Raw genomic sequence first — 16936 nt, 5'->3', positions numbered from 1 at the left:
CACATTTTAACCAAGCCAGCGCAGTGCTGACGTTAGAAATAAATGAATAAAACCCACCACTGCACACTAGGTCCAGAACGTCCCAGGGCAGAAGCTCACGTGGCCAAGGGTAGGGGAGACCTGATCCTAGGAATCTCGGAAGTGACGCATTTCTTTCTTGTCCCTTCATTTCTCACCCCTCCCCCCACCTATTACCCCCCCTCCCCCCAGCTCTATCCTCTGCCCCAGCCTCAGCCTCTGCCCCTGCCCCAGCCCCGCTCCCAGACCCATATACCTGGCCAGTCCCTATACCTGCCCCTGCCCCTCCCCTCCTATCCTACCCTAGCTACCCGGCCTTGGGTTTCTATTGGATGAGAATGGTTATTTTGCCTTTGGGCAGGGCTTTACACTATGACGTTTCGAGGGGCAAAAGACAGAAAGATAGGGACCGGGTTTCTAGAGACTGGGGCACGGGAGGAGGGAGGAGGGAGGCGGGAGGCGGGACGCGGGAGGTGGGGGGGGGGAGGGGAAGGGAAGGGAAGAAGGGAAAGGAAAGGGAGGGGAAGGTGTTTTCTTGCTAGCTCTCTTCCGGCGAGCGCTGCGTGCCCGGAAGTCACTCTCCTGGCTGTGGGATTTGGTTCGCGCGAAGTCTGGGTTTCCCGGGGCTCGGAGGACGGTGGCAGATGCCATGGGGGGGAAGAACAAGCAGCGGACGAAGGGGAACCTGAGGGTGAGTAGAGTGGGAGGGCTTCGTGGAGGCGGGGCTCCCGCTTCCGGGAATCCGGAGACGGTTGGGCGCCTGTCCCCTCCGGTCCACTTTGGCTTGTTGCTCCGTCATCCCTAGCGTCCTGTTAGCTCTGGAAGGAACTTTAGAGGCCATCTTAGGCCAAAGTCCGCATTTACAGGAAAATGACACACTCGCAGTTAGTTCGTGCTGCAGGCCCAGGGGGGTGAATTTCTGAGCGCTGGTTGCAAGTGGAGAGATAGTCAATCGCCTAGTTTTCTTTTCAAACTCCACCCCCTCTTCCTTCCCTGCTCCTCCTTTCTAAGTGTGGAAATTGCCCAGATGTTTGCACCTGGATCTCACCTGTCACAGCCAAAAGCTTTGCACTGTGTAGTACTTCCCAACAATTCTGCTCAACACCTCGCAATCCCTACTTTGAAACTACTTTCTCAGAGTTTTCCTCGACTTTTCCTGCAGCATTTATACACTGTTGGCCACCCAGTCCTTCTGGACACCCATGCCTTGGTTTGTTTTTTAGTACTCCTACTAGTTGCTGGCATTTATTATTTAAACCCTTTACAAATTTGCAGCATTTTTAGATTCATTTGATGATCTTAAACTGACTCTCATAGATTTAAGTTTCATCTTTTTAGCTGATGTTTCTTAAATCTACCTCTGCAGCACTAATCCCTCTCCTGATAACAGATCCCCCCAGTTGCCTTTCAGACATCTCAGAGCGGATTTTCAATAGCATGTTCAGAATTGAACTCCTTATCTTTTCCCCATATTTTTCTCCCCTTCACTGTTACTGCTGAGGACACTGCCATCCTCTATTCATTCCTCATTCTCTCAGCACCTCCCATCTTCCTGCTTCTTAAACTTGAGATGCAACAGGTCTTGGAACTGAATATTTTTTTGGGGGAGGTCTCAAACCTATGGTTTATTGTCAATAATGTTTGTGTATCTATTTTGTATACTCTGTGCCTGGGGTGAAAAGGAGTCTCCAGTGGAAAAAGTTTAAGAAGCCCTGTCCCACATCCAATCTGTTGCAAAGACTTGTGGATTTCATCTTTGCAACATCCCTCTGATAAAGCCTCCTTCTCTTCTTGCACTCTGCCAGACAGATTCAGACCCTCATCACCTCATTCCTGGACTTTGTAAAAGATTGTTATTTGGTCTTTCTGCCTGTAATTTCTCTATTTTAACCAAATAACCAAAATAATCAAAGTTTTTTCCTCTCGAGCAGGTTACAGGTATGTCACCAGCATCTGGACACTAGTCAGTAAACTTTAAGTGGCTTGTTTTTTTATGCTCCAGGAGCTATCTGCCTTTTAAAAAACCTGAGCCTTCCCATCTTTCCGACTTTTTTTATCTTTCTCTTCTACACGCACTCTGCCATGCAGTGACTACAGCATTCTTGCTGTTCCACAAACAAGACAACTCCATCTTTATACTCTGTATCTTTTGCTTGGCAGTTCTTCATGTCTGGAATGTTCACCCTCTTCAACTCTAAACCCCGACTGCTTTCAAATCTCAGCTAAAGATACCTTCTGCAAGAAGCCTTTCCAGTTTGCTGTTTCTTTCTGAGATTATTTCCAATTTATCTTGTATATATTTTATTTTTGTGGGGTTGTTTACATGCGGTGGTCTCAGAGTCTGAGGGAGAGGGCTTTCTTTCTTAACCTTAGTATTAACATATTACCTGACACTTCAGTGGGTGTTTAATAAATAAATGCTTAGGGGCAGCTAGGTGGCGCAGTGGATAGAGCACCAGCCCTGAATTCACGAGAACCCGAGTTCAAATTTGACCTTAGACACTTAGCTCTTACTAGCTGTGTGACCTGGGCAAGTCACTTAACCCCAGCCTCAGGGAAAAAAAAATGCTTGTTGACTTGACTTCAAATTCATTTCTTCTGCCACAGTATCACACTGGCTTCTTCCTAACTCTTTTAATAGTTGCTTATCTTTTTTTTTTTTTTTTTTTTTTTTTTGGTGGTTTCTCAAGGTATTTCTTCTTTCTCCATTTTTCACTCAGTCTAGGCCATTTAACTTTACAGGTTCAATAATCAGTTTTAAGAAAATCATAAGATTTATAAGTAGAAATGATGGTAGAGATCATGATGTTAATCACTTGTTTTTTAGATGAAAAAACTGTAGTTTAGGTAATTCATATAAGTGCTAGACCTCTGTCTCCAATTATTAACAAATGTCTATCTCTGCTTTACTAATTTGTCAGAAGTAAAATAGCAACAGGATTTCTTGTCTCCCATTGAAATCTGCCATTTGATAGCTATAGAATAGGTTCTTCTTGTCAAAAAATAACTACTTAAAAGTAACTTTCCACTAAAAATAAGTTTGATTCTCAAAAATTATTTAATGGTTTCAGCAATTATAAGTATCTTTCCATCTGAATTTTAACAAGCTATATCTAAAACATTATGTATATAGCACATAATATAAAACTTTGAGAACAGATGATTTACTTTAGGTTTTCAAGTATTTTAAATGTCTTAACATAGACATTTCCTTGCTGAAGTTACATTATTTTCTTTTTTCATTCCTCATGAAACATTCTGACATGGAGATAATAAATCTGAAAAACAAAGAGAAACTTTAGAAAAAATAAAGTAGATTCTATTTTAGTTGAAGTTTTTTCCCCCTATTAGGATGACCATGTGACATTTTTTGTTTCTTTCCAAACCCTTTTTACACTACTAATTTTTGTGTTAGTTCATTTACAGATGTTTCTAAATCTCAAAAAACCAATTTATAGCATATCAGTCTTTATTTTCTCTTTAGTAAAAAACTTATGTTCGTAAGCATGAACATTAATTGTCCCCAGTATTTTTATGTAATTTGAGGAGATAGCATTATACAGTGAAAAGAACATATTTGGAAAAGAAACCAGATTATGAGGATAAATATAGTAGTTTAAACAAGAGAAGATAAGGGCCAGAACTAGAGTGTTGACTTTAATGGAGAAAAGAAGATGAATGTGAGAGGTATGGAAATAAAATCAACCAGAACTGGTGGTGGGATACGGTTATAAAAAGAGGGACAAGAGGGGGTTACTGAGGAATGATTCTTGAAACTCAGGTTCCTGACAAGATTGTGGTATCCAAGCAAGAACCAGGAAGTTTAGAGGAGGAGAGGGAAATTTAATGTTTTGTTTGAATGTGTTTAATTTGAAATGCCTTTCAGATATCCAGGGTTTATGTAGGACTGGAATTCAGACACTTAGGACTTGATAAAGATGTTGAAGGTCCTGTCTTATGAACAAACACATGTCGACATATTACAAATAAGAGTGCACACATAAGAAAAATTATTTAAATGTAATGTATTTAAAGCTCTTTGCAAATCTTGAGTTGGTATTCTTAATATACCCACCACTTTGATGCCCAGTGTTTTGGGGTAATCTGAAATTCCAATTCTTTAGAAACTATTTGTTCCCAGATTCATAGCCCTATAAAATCACCATGAAGCTATTTCAGTACTTTACTATATACTTTATATCCTCATTGTATGTAAAACAGTATGAGTTAGCAGATGCAAGTATCAGATGAATGTGTTAGTGTGTTGTTAGTATTTGATGGAGGGTGAACATAAGTATAACAAGTACTAAAGTAGAAATCAGTAATCTCTGGAGTTTACATACCTAATTTTTAATCTTTTAATTTTCCTTAGGGACTTTTATAGTCTTTATGATCTAACAATTTTTCCCCCCTTGGAGAGCTCTGCTTGTTGTGGTATTTCTTTTTCTGGGTCCATATCTTGGGTTTCTCTTTAGCTATAATATTTCTACATTATGTCAGTTATTTTGTTTGCTTGTTAAAAACCTCAGTTCAGTTGGAATTTTGTGTTCATGCCAGTCAGCCAGTTCCTCTCTAATACTGTTGAATAGATCTTTTTTGATATTCTGTCCTCTCTTTCATCTGAATGCTACTTTGCAGAAGATCTTATGTTAAAACTTGATTATATCTCAAACCAAAGTTTTTGTCTCAGCTAGTTTTTTTGTTTATATTCTGATGGGCTATCCTTAGACTCTAGTTTGAGATTTTTTTGTGGAAATCTGGGACCGTTTTCCTTGATGACTTTCCACCTCTGCTAGTCATGTTTACCCAAGGCATAATGGATTCCCTTGTCAGCTTCTGTCAGTGTTTGGTTTTGATTGGTTTTATTTTGCTGTTCTGTATTAAATGAGGTGCTTGTTTTCTGTTTTGTTTTCTTTATCTTTGATTTTTCTGGGGTCCTTTCAGATATTTGCTGAGTTTTCTCCATCACTATTGTGGCCATAGGTCCAAAGGTGAATCCACTTCTCATAGAAAATATAGTCTGGCCAGGGAATAAAGAAACAAAAGATTATATGATCTGCTAGACTAGAATAAGTATACATAGAATAAGTCTGCCAAAGGCAACACAATTTTAAGATTATTGAAGTTCATTTTTCAGGTATCTGAAAGAAGGGATAATTCAAAAGACTTGAAAAAAATCACAGGCACTTTTTTTTTTTTTTTTTTTAAAGGGGTTTCTTGGCCACAAAAAGGCATTTGGGAAAATGTCAATAATTACTGATTTTTAAATGCCCAATTTTCCACCTTAATAAAATTTGTACTCCCATTGAAGAAATCTCCAAAGTATGAGATCTTTGCAAATGAAATTCTGCAAGAGACCATGTCTTTATAGTCACTTGATTGAAAGCATATAGTGAATATGAGATGCCCATATGTTTACAACTCAAATTATTTATTGGCTATTAAAAAAAAACAAAAAACAGTTTGGGTAGAGGGAAGGTGGTGTACCTTCTTAAGTGATTTTCTCTAATAAGATATCTCCTGTGAATGTTCAAACTATGCAAGATTCTTTGAAAGATATGAGTTATAACTTTATTAAGAGGCTTTCTGAGCAGTATTATCATTATTTTATTTTATTTTTTTTAACAAGGTGCCTTTTAATGTTTATGCTCTGGGATCAAGCCTGTCTTATAAATTTCATGGAATTCATTTTAGGTTGCTTTTAATTTGTTCTTTCCATTGACATAGTTGTAGCCATTTATATATTTTTTTCTAATTCTTACTTTACTTTTCATCAGTCCACATATATTTTCTCATGATTCTGTATGTTCAATGTATTCATATTTATACATTTTATAAACAAAAATCTATATGCAAAAGTACAGGAAAAAATGAAACAATGACTCTTTTACATGCAATTTGTGGATTAAAAGATTTTTTTTGTAACATTTAATGTGATATCAATGCTGTTTCACTTGTCTCTGTACTGAACTTCCTTCGGCTCTATTTTGTATATTTTAAACAATTTATGAATAATTTTCTTAATCAGCCAATTTGGATTTACTAATCATTTACTATGTGCTAGACAAAGTGCTCTGAAATAACTAAAGAAAAGCAAAAGCAACTCTGAGCCGAATTATCAAGGGAGTCATAAAACAGGGATCTTGCCAAAGATGGTTGCCATTTTCATGTAGGTGGTCCCAAGATAGGGTCTAAATCACAGCAACATGCCCTTTAGGTTCAAGTGAGGTTTTATGGATTGCTCATTTTTGTAGATGATTTAGCTCGAATTTGTAGATATAAATATGTTCAAAGATTCAGAACTTGAAGTAATCTTAAGAGATGATCTCAGCCAATCTCCTTGTTTATATATATATATGTAAGTCTGCCAAAGGCAACACAATTTTAAGATTATTGAAGTTGATTTTTCAGGTATCTGAAAGAAGGGATAATTCAAAAGGCTTGAAAAAAATCACAGACCTGGGTTTTTTGTTTTTTGTTTTTTTTAAGAGAAGTTTTTTGGCCATAAAAAGGCATTTGGGAAAATGTCAATAATTACTGACTTTTAAATGCCACCCCCCCCACACATACAATTTTTTTTTTTTTTAAACAGTGGAACTTCTGGCCTAAGGTTTTACAATTAGTTGGGGCAGAACCAGGTTTTTTAAGTCTTTAAGGCTCCAAATCCCATGGTTTATATTCTTTTTATCCATTTGCTCCTTTCTTTCTCCTTTTCTCCCTTCCTTTGTTGTTGAATTAATCTGGGTCTGAGAGAAGTAAATTTTGGACCCCACATTTACTATTCTGTATCTCATTTAACTTTCCTTTACCTTTTTCTTTAAGAAGTTAGAAATACTATGCCATTTGTGCATATATGTCTAGTATTGCTATTAATTCAACTTTTTATGATATCTTTAAAAATTTTTTTATTATAGCTTTTTATTTACAAGATATATGCATGGGTAATTTTTCAGCATTGACAGTTGTAAAACCTTTGTTCCAACTTTTTCCCCTCCCTTCTCCCACCCCCTCCCCCAGATGGCAGGTTGACCCAATACATGTTAAATATGTTAAAGTATAAATTAAATACAATATATGTATACATGTCAATACAGTTTTTTTGCTATACAAAAAGAATTGGACTTTGGAATAGTGTACACTTAGCCTGTGAAGGAAATCAGAAATGTAGGCGGACAAAAATAGTGGGATTGGGAATTCTATGTAGTGGTTCATATCTCCCAGAGTTCTTTCACTGGGTGTAGATGGTTCAATTCATTACTGCTCTATTGGAACTGATTTGGTTCATCTCATTGTTGAAGAGGGTCACGTCCATCAGAATTGATCATCATATAGTATTGTTGTTGAAGGTATATAATGATCTCCTGGTCTTGCTCATTTCACTCAGCATCAGTTCATGTAAGTCACTCCAGGCCTTTCTGAAATCATCCTGCTGGTCATTTCTTACAGAACAATAATATTCTATAATATTCATATACCACAATTTATTTAGCCCTTCTCAAATTGATGGGCATCCACTTTCTGGCCAATACAAAGAGGGCTGCCACAAACATTTTTGTACATACAGGTCCCTTTCCCTTTAAAATCTCTTTAGAATATAAGATAAAAGCCCAGTAGTCACACTGCTGGATCAAAGGATATGCTCAGTTTGATAACTTTTTGAGCATAGTTCCAAATTGCTCTCCAGAATGGCGGGATGTATTCACAATTCCACCAACATTTTATCATATCTTTAACAAAATATACTTTCCCTGTTTATTGTTTTAGTTTTTTTTTTTTTTTAAACTGTGGCTTTGTTTGAGAATAGGATTATTGTTTTTTTCCTTTTTTACTTCAGTTGAAGCATAAAAAGTTCTTCTCCAGTCCCTTATTTTAATTATATGTATGTGTATCTTTCTCTTTCAGATTTTCTTGTAAATTTATTGTTCAGTTATGTTTCTATCCGCTTCCATTTTATGGTAGAGTTCATCCCAATTAGGTTCATAATTATAATTTCTAATTGTGTATTTCTATCTATCCTGTTCTCATACTTATCCTTTTCTTCCCCTACTCACTTAAGAGTATGGTTTGCTTCTGACTATCCCTCCCTTCCTTCATATCTCTCTCTTATTTCCCCCTTTTTTCTTTAATGCTTTCTTTTCTTTTTGACTAAGATGTACTTCTTTACCCAATTATGTGTGGTTGTATTCTTCCTTCATTTAACTAGATGAAGATGTGTGTGTAGTTCAAATATCATGTTCCTATCCACTATTATTACTTTATTGTATAAACTCCTTTTCATGCACTCCATTTACATAAAAGTACTTCTCTTCCCCCATTGCATTTCTCTTCCTTGTCCATCCCATTCAATTTTTCCTTGGAGATCTTCCAAACAGTACAGAGTCACACCGAGTTCCTCTAATTAAACTCTTTCTATGACAGGTGATAATTTTGAGTTCTGAGAGGCTACATGTATCATCTCCCTGTAAAATAATGTAAGCAGTTTTCGCTTTAGTCCCTTGTGATTTTTCTTTCATTTTTTTAAATGGTTTTCTTGAGTCCTATGTTTATATGTCAGCTTTTTTATTCAACTCTTTTTCATTAAGAATTTTTGGAAATTATTTCATTAAAGATCTTAATTTTCCTCTGTAGTATTATACTCAGTTTTGCTGGATAGGATCTTGTGTGATTCTGACTCATTCCTCAGTACTTTGATTCTTTCTGTTTGCATAATTTTCCTTGCATTGGGAGCTTTGAATTTTTCCCAGAAATTTCTATTTTGGAATTCCTTTGAGAATGTGAATTATTTCAACTTGTACTTTGCCTTCTGTTTCTATCTAAATTACCTGAAAAGTTTTCTTTTAAGATTTCTTAAAATGTGAAGTCTAGGTTTTTTTATGGTTTTCTGGTGAATTGTTAAATCTCTTTGGTTTTTTGGTAGGCCACTTTTTCCTTATGAAATACTTAAAATATTTTTTCCTATTTTTATTTTACTTTATTTTATTATTTCTTGATTTCTCGTGTAATCATTAGCTTCTTCCATCTGGTCAATTTTAATTTTCACAGTTGTTTTTTCACTAAGATTTTATTCTTTGTTTCAGGCAGTTAATTTTTTTTTTTTTTAATATTTTTCTTCTCTAATTCCTTTCTCCCATCTTTTCCTCTTCTGAAAATCCTGAACAGATTCTTAAAAATCTTTTTTAAAAAAATTTCTTCTTTAACTTTTGCTTTACTTTTTCTAGCAATTTTTTAAAAAAAATTTTTATTTTAAATAACTTTTTTTTGACAGTACATATGCATATGGGTAATTTTTTACAACATTATCCCTTGCACTTACTTTTGTTCCGATTTTTCCCTTCCCTCTCTCCACCCCTTCCCCTAGATGGCAGGCAGTCTTATACATGTTAAATATGTTATAGGTATATCCTAGATAACAATATATGTGTGCAGAACCGAATTTCTTGTTGCACAGGAAGAATTGGATTCAGAAGATAAAAATAACCTGGGAAGAAAAACAAAAATACAAACAGTTTACACTCATTTCCCAGTGTTCCTTCTTTGGGTGTAGCTGATTCTGTTTATCATTGATCAATTGGAACTGAATTAGATCTTCTCTTTGTCAAAGATGTCCACTTCCATCAGAATAGATCTTCATATAGTATTGTTTCTGAAGTGTATAATAATCTCCTGGTTCTGCTCATTTCACTCAGCATTAGTTCATGTAAGTCTCTTCAGGCCTTTCTGAAATCTTCCTGCTGGTCATTTCTTACAGAACAATAATATTCCATAACATTCATATACCACAATTTATTCAGCCATTCTCCAATTGATGAGCATTCATTCAATTTCCAGTTTCTAGCCACTACAAAAAAGGGCTACCACAAACATTTTTGCACATACAAGTCCCTTTCCCTTCTTTAAGATCTCTTTGGGATATAAGCCCAGTAGACACACTGCTGGGTCAAAGGGTGTGCACAGTTTGATAACTTTTTGAGCATGGTTCCAAATTGTTCTCCATAATGGTTGGATTTGTTCATAATTACACCAACAATGCATCAGTTTCCCAGTTTTCCCACATTCCCTCCAACATTTGTCATTATTTTTTCCGTCTTCTTAGCCAGTTGTTTTAATTTGCATTTCTTTTATCAATAGTGATTTGGAACACTCTTTCATATGAGTGGAAATAGTTTCAATTTTATCATCTGAAAATTGTTCATATCCTTTGACCATTTATCTGTTGGAGAATGATTTGATTTCTTATAAATTAGAGTCAATTCTCTATTTTGGAGATTAGGCCTTTATCAGAACCTTTAACTGTAAAAATGTTTTCCCAGTTTGTTACTTCCCTTCTAATCTTGTTTGCATTAGTTTTGTTTGTACAAAGGCTTTTTAATTTGATGTAATCAAAATTTTCTATTTTGTGATCAATAATGATCTCTAGTTCTTCTTTGGTCACAAATTCCTTCCTTCTCCACAAGTCTGAGAGGTAAATTCTCCTATGTTCCTCTAATTTATTTATGATCTCGTTCTTAATGCCTAAATCATGGACCCATTTTGATCTTATCATGGTATATAGTGTTAAGTGTGGGTCCATTCCTAATTTCTGCCATACTAATTTTCAGTTTTCCCAGCAGTTTTTGTCAAATAATGAATTTTTATCCCCAAAGTTGAGATCTTTGGGTTTGTCAAACACTAGATTGCTATAGTTATTGACTATTTTGTCTTGTGAACCTAACCTATTTCACTCAACTAATCTATTTCTTAGCCAATACCAAATGATTTTGGTGACTACACTGCTTTATAATATAGTTTTAGATAAGGTACAGCTAGGCCACCTTCATTTGATTTTGTTTTCCATCAATTCCCTTGAAATTCTCAACCTTTTGTTCTTCCAGATGACTTGTTATTTTTTCTAGGTCATTAAAATAGCTTCTTTGGAGTCTGATTGGTATAGCACTAAATAAATAGAACAAATAGAATAGAACAAATATTTTATGGTATCAACAATTATTTTGAATGGAATTTCTTTTTGTATCTCTTGGTGTTGGATTTTGTTGGTGATGTATAAAAATGCTGAGGATTTATGTGGCATTATTTTCTATCTTTTAGCAATTCTTGTTGGATTTGTATCCTAGCCATATTTTTTCTTTGAGACTTTGCTTGTAATTATTTTTGATTAATTTTCTAATTCTGTATTTATGTCTTGAGTTTTTCTTATCATAATAGCTTTTTATGATTGAGTATTTTTTTTTTTGACTTGCCCTTTTTTTAAAACCAATTTATTTCTTAACTTTGGACCTTATGTTCATATTGATCTCTGGATCAATAGGATAGGAGGATATTTGGCCAGAGGTCTCATTTTATATCTTTTTTTCTCTTTTCACAGTTCTAGGTGGGGTTATGCAAACTTGGAAGTGCCTCAGAATGCTATAATTGAACAGGAAACCTTTTTGGGCTGAGATGTGCTAGTTCTTGACCCTGTTTTTGCCATATTGACTTGTTTCTGGTTCAGAGTTTCAATAGACTGCTGCTTAACTTTATTTCTTGGCCTGCTGTGGGCTCTTTATTAGTAGTCGAGTTGCTGGTTCCTGTGTAGCTTGGGACTCTGCTGTGCTCAAGCCACTCACGCTTACTTTTTCTACTTGGAATTTGTTACCCTTCTCAGTGCAGATCGAGGGTCCTACCCTACCTAAATTGTGGATGATAGGGCTACTTGAATGATACCCATGCCTATACCTAATGCTGACTCAGGGATCTCCTGATATCATTTTCTGATGTCCTGTTTCAGTCTCTGAGTTCTTGGAATACTCCCTGCAACAACCTGAGATCTATTTTGACTTCCCTCCCCCTGAAAAAAATGACTCACTGTGACTTTTTAGCTTCACTTAAGAATTTAATCTGGTGCATTCTCTAGATTTTTGCCTAGGATGTTTGGGGAAAGAACTAGATTTTAGTCTTTCTCACTCCATGACTCTTTCCCTGCCCCTCCTCTCCCTTTATATAATCAAATCTATTATTTTGTTTGCTTCTATTGAATAGTTTGTTTTATTTTTTCTGGTAACTCTAACATGTTGATGTTTTCTTGGGTTATTGAAAATGGTACAGGTGACCTGTAAGCTTTTAGTATTCCCAAAGAGTCTGATCTAGGGCACAGTCTAATAGCTACCTTCTTATTCTGAGCTCTGTTAAGTTCCTGACTTGAATTTGGATCCATGCAAGAACAGATTGCTGTCCCTATTAACTGCATGGAAAGTTTTGTTGGTTCAAAGTGATAGAATTATAGACTACTCTTTGGTCTGGGTTTCTGCCTTGATAATTACTCTGCAAACTGGGCTAGATGGCAGAAGTAATACTGCTCAGAGTTTGGAGTTTGAGTGGCATCACTGCTGCTATTATCTTCTGAACTTCCTCCTTCCTCAGGGGAATGTCATTACTGTGTACTTATCACATGTAAATTTGGGACTGGGTAGTACTTAACAAAGTTGTCATTTGGCTCCTTTCCTTGTTGCTATATACCCAGTGTTCATCTGAAGGTTTTCCAATATGGTTCTGAGATCTTTTTCTGCTGCTTTGCAGCCTCTCCCTGGTCATTAGATGTTGTCCTGTGTTTCTGTCCCCAGCAACTGTAGACCTTTCTGTCTGTTTCCTTTTGCCAGGTTGGGCTTGCCAAATGGAAGGAATCAACTTTTTTTGGATGTCTCCATTAAGATTTGGTCTGACTAGTACATTGTTGGTGGAGTTGTGAACTGATCCAACCATCCTGGAGAGAATTTGGAACTATGCTGAAAGGGCTATCAAACTGTGCATACCCATTGACCCAGCAGTGTTTCTACTGGTCTTATATCCCAAAGTGATCTTCAAAGAGGGAAAGGGACCCACATGTGTAAAAATGATTGTGGTAGCCCTTTTTTATAGTGTAAGAAACTGGAAATTGAATGGATGCCCATCAGTTGTGGAATGGATGAATAAATTATAGAATATGAATGTTATACAATATTATTGTTCTGTAAGAAAGGATCAGGAGGATGATTTTTAAGAGAGGCCTGGAGAGACTTGCATGAACTGATGCTGAAATGAGCAGAACCAGGAGATCATTTATACAACAAAAAAATTACATGATGATCAATTTTTTAAATAGCTTTTTATATACAAAACATATACACAGGTAATTTTTCTGTTCCAACTTTTCCCCTCCTTCCTCATCCCCTCCCCTAGATGGCAGGTAGTCCCATACATGTTAAATATGTTAAAGTATATGTTAAATACAATATATGTATACATATTTATACAGTTATTTTGTTGCACAAGACAGATCGGATTTAGAAAGAAGGTAAAAATAACCTGAGAAGAAAAAAACAAAAAATGCAAGCAAACAGTAACAGAAAGAGTAGAAATATTATGTTGTGGTCCATACTAATTTCTCAGTGTTCTTTCTGCAGGTGTAGCTGGTTCTGTTCATTACAGATCAATTGGAACTGATTTGGATCCTCTCATTGTTGTGAAGAGAGCCACGTGCATCAGAATTATGATGGTCAATTCTGATGGACGTGGCTCTTCTCAACAATGAGACAATCCAGTCCAGTTCCAATGATCTTATGATCATTAGAGTTGCCTGAATCCAGAGAGAGGACAGTGGGAATTGAGTGTGAATCACAACATAGTATTTTTGTTTCTTTTGTTGTTTGCTTCAATTTTATTTTCTTTCTCATTTTTTTTCCCTTTTTGATCTGTTTTTTTCTTGTGCAGCAAGGTAATTAAATATGTATGCCTATATTGGATTTGCATACATTTTTTACCATTTTTTTTTTTTTTTAAAGATTTGGTCTGATGCATTTTAAGAAATATTTGGAGGAGTTGTGGGCAGTAACTCAGTTGCATTCCTTCCTTCTACTTTGTCATTCTTTGCCCTGCCTCTTGTTTTTTCATTTCTTTGAGGATTCCCCCCCCAACAATTTTATTTTGAGAATTTTACTAGTTTTGTTCTTTTTTAAATATTTCTGTTGAAGTGGAAAAGCGCACCCCAAATGGGACTGTGAGAAACATAATCTTGAATCTTTGTAGTTAGAAGTTTATTACTAGTTCTTCACTCTTTACTGCAAATGGTATTTTTAACAACCCTGATGTATTGTCCTGAAAGACCGAGACCTTGACAACCTGATAAGCTTAAAGAAATACTGCTTGCTGCTGCCTGAGAATGACCCCCTTAGAGTGATAACTTTTTTGCCTCCTGTTTAGAATAGAAATTCCTTTATTATGACAAATATATCAAGGAACATTTTGATGTCTCTCTCTCTCTCTTTCTATAAATATATAGCCCTGAAGCCACTCATTACTGACCCCTCCAGTCTTGGTGTTGGGGGATCAGTCCTGGCCAGTAATAAAATGGTCTTAAAATTTCATTATTTTGGCTGCCCTGTTTTTCTTTTGCCTAGGTACTTCACTATTATGATTTTTAAGAGAAATTGTGAGGATCTAGGGAGGTTGTCTTAAATACCCCTCATTCTTTTATCTTCTTTACAAGTCTAGCAGAAGCGAGTTTCAGAAAGGAAAGAATGATGATTAGCTGTGTCAAATGATTGTTTTAGACACATTAATAAAGAGGAATGAAAATAAAATTTATTTTGCTGAAAAGAATGTATAAGTCTCTCTATTGTGCACAAATCAATTAGATAATCTTACACTAGTTGGTGTTTATTATTTTTTTCAATTTTACAAGCATTTACTAAGTACTAAGAGAGGAGGGGGGTGCCAAGCATGCTACAAATTCAACTGGGCTACAAATTGTACTGAAAATTGTACTGAGTGGAGGAAATATGGTGGGTTTTCCCCCCTACTTTGACTTTCCTTACAAGCTCCTTCCTTTCTGCTTAATTCTTTGGTATTATCAGTATTTGAGATACTATGGAAAAATATAATGGAAAAAAAGGATATAATTCTCTCTCTCTTTTTTTTTTTTTGGAGTATTTAATTTGTTTTCCCCAGTTACATGTAAAACTACTTTTTTTTTTTTTTCCTTTTGGTTATATATGTACATTAATTTTTTTTTAAACATATTTCCATATGAGTCCTTTTGGGAGAGAAAAATCAAAACAAAAGGGAAAAAAATTAAGGGGGAAAAGGAAGGGAAAAAAGTATACATAGTATGTTGATTTATATTCAGACTCCATAGTTCTCTCTCTCTGAATGCGGATAGCGTTTTCCATCCAAAGTTTATTGGGATTGCCTTGGATCACTGAATCACTGAGAAGGACCAAGTCTGTCATAGTTAGATCTATTTCTTTGATGAATAAGAAAAGTGAGTGAAAAGTTATTGTGAATACTATATGGGATAGTGTTTATACATATGATTTGCTGGAGTACTATCCAAAAGCACTAGAAGAATGCTCTTTTTTCATAAGACATATTTGCAGTTCTGAGATTCTGGTTCCTAGTTTTTTCCATTGTATAAGAAAAAATTGTGTTTCTCTTAAGATTTGAGCAATGCAATGTGTTGTTTTTTTCTTAAGTGAGTAAAGAGCATATATAATGGATGTTTACTTACCTCAAAATAAAGGCTCATGCCAGCTTAAACCTGTCTTTCAGATATTTAACTAGCAAGATATATTGGACATACATATTTAGTGATTTTTAGTGGTTATTAGAAGAATTGCAAAAAGTGAAATAAAATATCAGGGACTTGCTGTTGAGGAATTTATAAAGACAGTCAATTTTTAAAAATAATTTTTTATTACTATTTCATCACCAAGTTTTTATTACCATCACCATAGTACCCTTGTCTCTCTTCCCAGATACTCCAGATACCCAGATAGCCATCCCAGATGACAAATAATATTATTTTAGAAAAAGAGAAAAAAGTCAGTACAACTAATTGAGGAAGTTGAAAACATGGGCAGTGCGTATCATCTGGAAACTTAGTATCTCCAAAGAATAGTGGGGGGATGAATGAATAATATTTAAAAACTCATTGTCATAGTTGGAAGGATGCTTAAATGGCATATGGTCCAAACCCTTTCCCTTTTTTAGATGATGAAACTGGGGTTTATAAACAAATTTACCTAAATACAAGTGATAATAATGATGTATTTTCAATTGTATCAAGATACTTATGAGAGCTAAGTAATCAATAGTCTGGAAGGTTAAAGAATTGGAAGATTCAAGAAAATGTTTCTGGAGTACTGTGGAACAAATTTATAAAAAAATAAAAAAGGTTTTCTTATGTGAACTAAGTTTAAAGTTAATTTCTTTTTCTTTTTTTTTTTTTTTCTCCTAAGGCTGGGGTTAAGTGACTTACCCAGGGTCACACAGCTAGGAAGTGTTAAGTGTCTAAGATCAGATTTGAACTCGGGTCCGTCCTCCTGAATTCAGGGCTGGTGCTCTATCCACTTCTCCATTTAGCTGCCCCTAAAGTTCATTTCTGATATCTTTCTTTGCCATCTGAGCAAAATTCACTAAGCTCTCAGTGGCCTTTTGAACCAGGTAAATATTCTGTGCTATGGAAACTGGGAAGCAAATTTTGTTGTTTCCTTAAAGAAAAAAGATAGGCAATCTTTAAAAAAAATTTTTTTTATTAAATATTTCTCAAATATATGAAAAATTTTTTACATTCTCTAAAATTTGCATTTCAAATTCTCACCTTCCTGCCCCTTCCCTGTCTAGTGAGAAAGCAAACAAAATGATATTGATTATGCATATGAAATCACATAAAAGCCATGTTATTTCTCTCCTTTCTCTCTCTCTTTCCCTCTTTCTCATTACCCCCTTCCCCAAATGCAAGAAAAAGAAAGTGAAAAAAGATTAACTTTAGTTTGTATTAAGACTTTATCAGTTCTCTCTTTGGAGGTAGGTAGCATTTTTCATTAGGAATCCTTAGGAATTATGTTAAATCCTTTTCTTGATCAGAGTAGCTGCTTTTTTCACAGTGATTACATTAATTAATCATTGC

The 16936-nt window shown here is 35.3% G+C and overlaps 1 protein-coding gene across 1 annotated transcript in view; it reads left to right on the top strand.

Annotated features, from left to right (window-relative positions):
• The first annotated feature begins 415 nt into the window (after positions 1–415).
• LTN1 (listerin E3 ubiquitin protein ligase 1) overlaps positions 416–16936 on the top strand; it is a 95276-nt gene continuing 78755 nt past the window's right edge. Inside the window, exon 1 of the mRNA XM_074300606.1 lies at positions 416–709. Coding sequence (XP_074156707.1) covers positions 668–709 — 42 coding nt within the window. The 5' untranslated portion in view covers positions 416–667. The remainder of the gene's footprint in view (positions 710–16936) is intronic.

The sequence above is a fragment of the Sminthopsis crassicaudata genome, chromosome 3 (assembly GCF_048593235.1).
Source record: "Sminthopsis crassicaudata isolate SCR6 chromosome 3, ASM4859323v1, whole genome shotgun sequence".
Taxonomy (NCBI): Eukaryota; Metazoa; Chordata; class Mammalia; order Dasyuromorphia; family Dasyuridae; genus Sminthopsis; species Sminthopsis crassicaudata.
This window is presented reverse-complemented; position numbering and strand designations above follow the sequence as displayed.